The following is a 7,992-nucleotide window of genomic DNA, read 5'->3' on the forward strand; positions in this document are numbered from 1 at the left end:
ACACAGAAGCTGGTCAGCTGCTTTGCAACTGGGATTGAACCAGAGGTGCTCCCTCTTCTGGCTTTTTCTTATGCACACTATTAAAAAAAGTTGGGCGCACCCAAATCAGCGTTCAAAGATTGATGGCTCCCTGTCAGAGGACTGGCTATGAATTTCAGATCGATCAGGCCTTAACTTGACAAAAAAGTTATCAATCGTTCTTTTCATCTTTTCTCATTGCCCACGGTCAGTTATATCCACTTCTGTCGGTCCTAGGATATTCACAAGGCCTGTGTATCATCACTGATTTCTATAATCCACTTGATTCCGATTCACAAGGTCCAGATTCGATTTGGTGCAATTTTTACTCAGAAAGTGAGAGATCTTATAATTCTGATCATTTATCAGTACTGACACTAAACTTTATCAGAGATGTGACCATCACAGCACATGCCGTTGTGTCAAAGTAACTGAGAATAAAATAAAATAAAATAAAAAACATAAAGGAGATTTTCCTGGCATGGATTTTATAGCAGATAACCTTAAAAATATTCTGCAATTATACCTAATTTGAAAAAGTTTACATTTCTTCAGTATTAAACAGCAGAAATTAAGCTTTCTTATCCGACGTCATTTAAGTACAAAGGAAAGAAAAGACAGCGGCCGCCAGCGCTGTAAACAACGGTAGACTGATGGGTAATAAGCGAATGAGTAATGCAGAAAACACATGTTTGAGATGGGAAACTTTTCTTGAAGTTTCTCTCACAGTTCACGCACAGCTGTGCGTTAACTGTGGGTTTTATCGTGTTGGAAGCAAAACAGCAAAAGTAAGAAGGAATTAAGGATGATATTAGCCCCCACGCCGACTAAGCTAATTCTGATGCGTCGGTCCGCTCTGTTTACGTCTTCGTGTGGAATGCGTTTCCTGCTCTCATTTGCTGGTTGTTGTTGAAATAGTTTTGTGAGCTTTAACCTGAGATTCTGGCGTTTCTGGTAAAACACATTTATATTCATTCAATTCAGGATTTAATGAATCGATATCGCTTCATTCAAGCTACTCACCTGTCTATATCCACCTCCACTTCTATCTGGACCACGGACATTTAGAGGTCCCGCCCCTGACTATCTCTGATTGGTTTAGACCACGAAGGGGAATCACGTGTGTCTGTTGTTGATCACATGGACGTCTGTGGCAAATTTTACAAACACTTCTCATAATGAACGAACTCTGGAGGTTCAACGTTCCAGCGGTGAGCTGCTCTGTGCCACTGCCTTGAATATTAGCTGGGGAAATCAGCCAGATCAGCAGCAGGTGGACACAATCACACAGGTGCGTGGGCCAAGAGCGAGAGCCCGTAAGGATCTCCACCCAGGCAGAGAGGAGGAGGAGAGACAAAGAAAACAAAAACGAACAACAAGAACAACAAAACCTGTAGCCAGCGTGAGCGAACCAGAGAGACACGGGGACCGTGACACATTTTCCCCACCAAGTTGAAGTCACTGATTTTGCTGTTCCAGACTTTTGGACTGAAAGTGAACAGCGGGTCCTGACTCCGCGTCTGTGGTAGAGGTTGACTGTCATGTTGTGTAAAGGTGGCATCCTCCTGCCCTCGTAGGAGTTTGAGCTGTGGATCTAAACAGCTTTTTTTATTATTATTTTTATTTTTGCTTTGCCAGACTTCTACAACCTCAACTGAAAACTGTACGCTCCATGGTAATCCGCTGTTACTGGGAAAATATAAGTCAATGCAGTACTGTGTAAATACAGGGAGTTTATTGAAACACAAAGAACTTCAACAAAGCATAGCATGTTAAACCATGCAATCTGAATGGGAAAAAAAGCCCCCCCCAAAAAAAAAAAGTGGCATTAAACATGATGATATTCTATTGCCTTCTGGGGGAGGGAAGGAACAGCGGTTTTTCTTTTGAGTTTATATTCAAGTTTTCTCCTTCTTGCCCCCTCTGGTGTACAATTTCTTCCTTTTTCCTGTTTAAAAAGAGTTCATATATTTTGTCATTTGACTGTAAGCAGTGCAAGGAGGAGATGCTCGCTTTTTGCATGACAGTCTGCCACTTCAGCCTTCCCTTTCTTTATAAGGCTGGAAAATACTTCAGACCCCTCCTCAGGCAGTAAGGGGCCTGAGGTGGGGTCTGAACTGTGGGTACCGGTATGAGGAGAGAAGGGGGACAGGACTGGATGGTGGGTTAAGGTTAGGATTTGGTTGGGGGAGGGAATTGCTAAAAGTCCTCATCTCGTCTTCAAATCCCTTCTTTCCTGTATTAAGGAGAATCCTGCGACAGTCCGTTCAGACCCCTCCCTGCCTGAGGAGGGGTCTGAACCGGGTCGGGTAGAAGCTGGAGTGGAAAATGGGTTAGGGTAGAAAGGGAAGGGTGACAGACAGTCACACAAAAAGCAAGCATCTCCTCCTTGCACTGAAGTGGCTGCAATCAGCTGGAGGTCCAGGCTCCAGTGGATGAGGGTACAGGTACTCAACAGGTACAGGGGGCAGCCACGGCATGTTGGTCATGAACTGTTGAGATGGAGATGAATGGCTGCTGGGGTAAAAACCAAACAACCCAACTATGGAAGGCTCCTCACATACCCTCGAGGATACTGGGCAAACCCCACTCATGAGGGCACCTCAAGAGCCGAAAGAAACATCCAAAATTATTGTTTTATATTATTTTATATTATATTATATTGTTTTATAAAAAAGCAAGAAAAATCTTTTCATTTCAGACTGTTGAGGCACACTTGGTTGAGTGGAGCTTCAGTGCCACTGTAAACTATCTGAAAACACATTCACTTCAGTAATTATAATCTTTTAAATGGAAGTAGATCAAACAAGCAACAAGAAAAACTACTCTCGTTCAGTGTAACAAAAAGCACTGTAACAGCTTCATATAGCAGAAGCTTCTCCTGACCACTGGAGCATAGCTGATTCTATAATGAACAGAATAAACAATTATTGAAAGAAGAAGAACTTATTTCTGTCCAAAGGACCCGCTGAGCATTGGAACTTAAGAAAGGTGAATCACACCACTACTCTCCTCGCACTTTTCAAGGCTTATGGGGATGGCTCATTTACACACTGGTTCCACTGTTCTAACATACACATTGCTGCTCTACTAGTCGAGTGAATGTTGTCCTTCTGTGCCGAATATCACAGTAGGAAGTGCAGGAATCTGTTCATCTAAACCTGTAATAAAGTTGTTAAGATCCAACATTGTGGCTTGTTCTTTACAGATAAGGGCCTTAGAAAGATTGCTGACTGCTCTGCCTTTAGTCCCATTTTCAGCTCCATCACTGGTATTCAGTCCAAAGTTATAAAACCAGATTTTCCACAGGGTGCTTTCTCCAGCTCGGCCTCACCGGGTGGCAACATTTCGCTCATGGAAATCTGTCGATCTGTACCCCTCTGCTTTATAGGACGGAGGAGTCTGTGCACATAGGAGTCACCGATGATCACAGATATTTTCTTCACATGAAGATTCCAGTCCTGCAGTTTCCTCTGTGTGTTGGGGTATCTCGTTGGAGTGCAGACCTGTCGTTCTGGTGAGGATGGTGAGGAAGGAAGACAATAAGAGGAGCAGTCCTCTGTTATTCTTGTTTGGAGGCAGGTCTGCACACAAGGTTTCAATCTGTGTAGGTTTGTGAGTGTAACTCAAAGCTGTATTGTTTCAGTGAGGGGTTGACACGGTTATTCAGCTGTGTCGTTTCCCTGCTCACCTGTGGCTGTTGTTCTGGTTTACTGGGTGTGTCACTGCTGATGTGGTAGCTGGATTCCAGTCTGCTAGCTTGGCTATAACCACCGCCTGGTTCTGGTCCAACGACTCGGGCTGGAGACGGCGGCCCAGGTTCCGTTTCTCCCAGGATGCTGCCATCTCAAAGGGGCCTCTCTAGAGAACTGAAAACAAATTTTAAACTCATACTCTATGCTTTGGTTATAATAGTCATGAAGGATAAAAATTGATCTGTGAGCCGAGTTTTTAGCATCTCCTCAATTAGAGTCTGTGTCCTTCTATTGAGATAGCTGGTCTAATCAAAGTTACTAAATTTGTGGTTATTTTTATTCAGAGATTGATGATAACGGTCTTCTGAAACATTTTTCTGATGATCAACCGCTTTAATAAGTCTGTAAATTTTGCAAACTTTAATAAAAAACAGTGTGGATCATCCGATTGTACTCTATTCCTCCGAGGTTCAGCTCTTTCATTCAGGGTGGATTTTACATACCGTTTGTCTCTGGCCACTCCTCGTTAAAATCTCCGATCTCCACCAGTCTGTACAAGGTAACAGATCATGTTGTTTTTTCATGTTAGGCTTCTTCTGGGTTAGGCCTTCCTGTTGCTCATGGTGGAAGATGGGTGCCTTTGTTGACCTAGGAGGGATAGCTGGAGACAGGTATTCTGAAATTGCCTTCTTTATTTTTTTTTTTATGTAATTTGAGATGGGCTACGTAAAAGGTATTTGCACATACCAAGGCAACTCTTTGGATTCCCCGTCCATAAACATCCGACAGTTCTGAAACATGGTTTTTTCCACACAGAGGATGGGAGGGGAGGAGGGGTGAGGAGGGGAGAGCTGGATGGGGAGGGTTCTGTGGGTTCATAAAATGGAGGTGGTCTGGTCTGATGGATTCCTCAAGCAAACGTGTCCGGTGGCAGTTTTATTTTCACCTAAATAACATTTGGGTGGGAGGAATCGGATCCACCGCATGGCTTCTTTTTAAACAATTTTTCCCCGTTGTTGTAGCCGTTAACTTTTTAAGTGTCATGAGGGACTGGTTGTCTTGTATACTGGGCTGCGGAGCAACCCAGGCCTGCAAGATGGCATTGACAGTGGGCTTGTTGGTGTGCCATTTCTCCTTGTCCAAAGCCATCTGCACACGTGCAGGCTGAGGTGGGTAAAAGTATTTTCATTCTGAAATACATACAAAACAAACAAAGCAATGCAACAGAAGAGGCTTCTACTGAGCTTGATGCTGACTCAGCCATAGCATCCCCAGGTTCAGTGCTCAGGTATCTGTGGTTTTTAATGCATGCAAATTAATTAGAGAGCCCAGAGAGATGAAAAAGCCAAAATACAAGGGGCGAACATCTCTGACATACAGCAACATATGTGGCTGACTGTTATGAGTCCAGGGTTAGGGTTTCTCTGTCAGATCAAAGAAACAAATCTTTCTTAATATGCTATTGATCCAGTTAGGTCAAGCACTCACCTCGCTTTCAGGCGTTTTACATCTAATGATGGGTTGGACAGTGGGACCCCACATTCTCCTAGGAAGAACTTGCCCCTGTCATCGCTGCCAGCAATTTGATTTTGCAAGGACACTGGACGGATGTTCCTAAAATAGCAGTCCAACAACTGCAGAGAAAAAAAAGGAATCAATGTTAAATATCTCATAAAATCAATTCACAAGGTGCCTATAGAGCAAGAAGAGAGTCGCTGCTGAGAATGAATGACTTACTTGTTCTTCCTGGCTGGTTATCTTCAAGTTACCACTCAGCTCAACACCATCAGCTACTGCTTTCCGCGCCATCCAGTCCTCTACCTGTGTATGTAAAAAAAAGGTGTTGGAGCTTAAAGAAATACAGACTTACATCAGCTGTCATTTCACTTATCGTGCACTTTGGTTGTTGGTGGCGCACTTACACAAAGTTCTTGAACAGCATTTCCTGTCAGTCCATGTTGTAAAATCAGGATGGCCTCGCAGTACTGTCTGAAGGTAGTCATTGCATATGTGGGGATGCAATCACCGCCTGAAAGTCTTGCGTGGAAATATTCAATATCCTTCTTGGCCACAGCAAGAATTTCCTTCTTATCAGACCTATTGCAAATGTGACAGAGGTAAGACATTATTGAAAGTTTGTATGTGTCATCCAATATGTGGAAGTGGCAATAAGGTCATCATACCTCGCTGTTGGCACGACTGTCGAAAACGCTTGGGGACTGTTCGTGATGATAAATCCACGTGTTTGAAGGCGAGTGCAGAGTTTAATGCAAGATTCTTCATCCTTGCAGTACTCCTGGAGCTCTGAGAAGTTCCAGACTCTACCTTCATTAGAAAACAGCTTCTGTGAAGCAATGGCTCTGGAAGCTTCTTCCTCACATTCCTGTGGTGTGCAGTCTTTCAGGCACACTCTGCTCAGGTGTGTGCGAATGGACTGTTGCGGCTTTTTACAAAGCAGGCAGTAGACAACTTTTCTCTCCATCTTGTTTGCACTGTAAATACAAAGAGTGAAAGGCAGAAAGTGAGAGAGAAAAACTGCATATCAATTTAGTTTATTTTGATAGTATGAGAAAACAAACAAAGAACAACAACAATACATCCACACACAAACTTTGCTTCCATCCCACCCCCCCAAAAAAACTTAAAGAAAAAAAAGTTTTAAAACAAGTTTTAAAGTTTAAAAATGAGGAGAATGGCACATGCAAGTTTTACATGTTCAACCTGTCACGGCTGCCGAGGCGAGCCGTGTGGATTTAGAAGGAGGACCCAAGATGCAGGCAGTGGATGAGATACCGGTGGTTTTATTTACAGAGGTGTAGAAGCAAACAAACAGTGGGGCATAACAAACAACTAAAGACACCTAAACTGGGAGAACTAAAATAACAGACCTGGGAGCATATGACAACGGATGATGAATAGCAGAGAGACGCAGACGAGGAACAGGACTCCGTGGACCACAGGGTAACAGACTGACACAGAGTTACACAGACGAACCGGCAACAGGCAGGAGAACACACAGGGCTTAAATACACACACCAGTAATCAGGGGTTGAGAGACAGGAGGGCAACACAGCTGGGAGGAATCTGGGCTGACGGGACAGGGGAAACGTAAACTGATCACACTCACATACGACGCGGACCTTCACAATAAAACAGGAAACTTGCATTAAAATATTCATTAAAATACCTCATTTGTAGATACCATCATTTTGTAGACCGCGGCTGAATACCCGCTAACTAGCTTTAGCATCCAGCTTCACCACGAGACAAAGAAATCACCCAAACACGCATAAATTCCAATCCAGGCAGAGAGACATACGCATAAATAAATCACTTTCAAACCGGGAGACGCTTAATATCCACTAAATAGCTTTAGGTGCCGAACATGACCACGACAGACAAAGAATCACCCAGTCACATGAAAAAAATCGCGATCGCCAAGATACACATACAAAGAAAAAAATCACTTCGCTTCTTACAAGTTTTAATTACAAACGATACCTCTGGTCCAAGTGCTAACCACACCATCATTTTGTAGATACCTCATTTGTAGATACCATCATTTTGTAGACCTCGGCTGAATACCCGCTAACTAGCGTTAGCATCTGCCGAACATGACCACGACAAAGAATCACCCAGACACATTAAAAAATCACTTTCAAAGCTAAATTTCAAACCGGAGAGAGAGAGATACACTTACCTTGTCAAACCTTACACTGTTGTTCCGAATACTTCAGAAAATGACGTTCAAATCTCAATTTCAAAACGTAGGAGAGGTGGACAGATGCATGCGGGTCCAGCATACGCTACGGTGTCTTCTAAGGTCAATTTCAAACTGGAGGAGGGGCGGACTGACGCGCGCCGTTGATAGTGTCATCATTACGTTAATCCGAATAGGCCGCACCACTCCCGGCATACCACTAGAATAAAGGAATTATCGGCCCATATTAACGAAAAATAAGTCCAGTGTGAAACAGTCGCTTGGCGAGCGATCGGGTGGTTTAGCGAGTGTCAGCCTCTTAAGTTTAAGACAAGCCCGGCTGCTTTTTAAGCGACGCGGCGCTAGCTACCCAGCTAGCGTCAGTACACAGGAACTACTTCCGGTAGTTATACAAAATAAAAGCGTCCCCCATTATAATCCGCTATAATGCTCTTATTGTGAAGGGCAAGCGGGACGCCATACTTCCGCTGCAAAATGTATTCTAAACGCTTTTAGGTTGTTTTTTTAACTCACTTTATGTGTCTTCCACAATGTTATTTCTCTTTCCTACAGTGTCTG

General features: G+C 43.5%; 1 protein-coding gene across 5 annotated transcripts in view; it reads right to left on the bottom strand.

Moving 5' to 3' along the window:
* Positions 1-7,552, bottom strand: part of LOC308391457 (uncharacterized protein) — a 29,406-nt gene extending 21,854 nt beyond the window's left edge. For 4 of the 5 annotated variants that reach the window (XM_080908023.1, XM_080908022.1, XM_080908021.1 and 1 more), the window contains exons 1-9: positions 7,414-7,552; positions 5,897-6,205; positions 5,636-5,810; positions 5,451-5,534; positions 5,202-5,347; positions 4,461-4,580; positions 4,217-4,361; positions 3,710-3,879; positions 1,042-3,532 (exon numbers count right to left, since the gene is read on the bottom strand). In XM_080908023.1, the coding sequence (XP_080764149.1) occupies positions 3,436-3,532; positions 3,710-3,879; positions 4,217-4,361; positions 4,461-4,580; positions 5,202-5,347; positions 5,451-5,534; positions 5,636-5,810; positions 5,897-6,195 (1,236 nt within the window). In that variant the 5' untranslated portion in view covers positions 6,196-6,205; positions 7,414-7,552 and the 3' untranslated portion in view covers positions 1,042-3,435. Of the gene's footprint in view, positions 1-1,041; positions 3,533-3,709; positions 3,888-4,216; positions 4,362-4,460; positions 4,581-5,201; positions 5,348-5,450; positions 5,535-5,635; positions 5,811-5,896; positions 6,206-7,413 lie in introns of those variants that run through there. The other variant, XM_080908025.1, reaches the window with a different exon arrangement.
* Positions 7,553-7,992: the final 440 nt, after the last annotated feature.

This window comes from Rhamphochromis sp. 'chilingali', assembly GCF_963969265.1.
Source record: "Rhamphochromis sp. 'chilingali' genome assembly, contig: SCAFFOLD_82, whole genome shotgun sequence".
Classification (NCBI taxonomy): Eukaryota; Metazoa; Chordata; class Actinopteri; order Cichliformes; family Cichlidae; genus Rhamphochromis; species Rhamphochromis sp. 'chilingali'.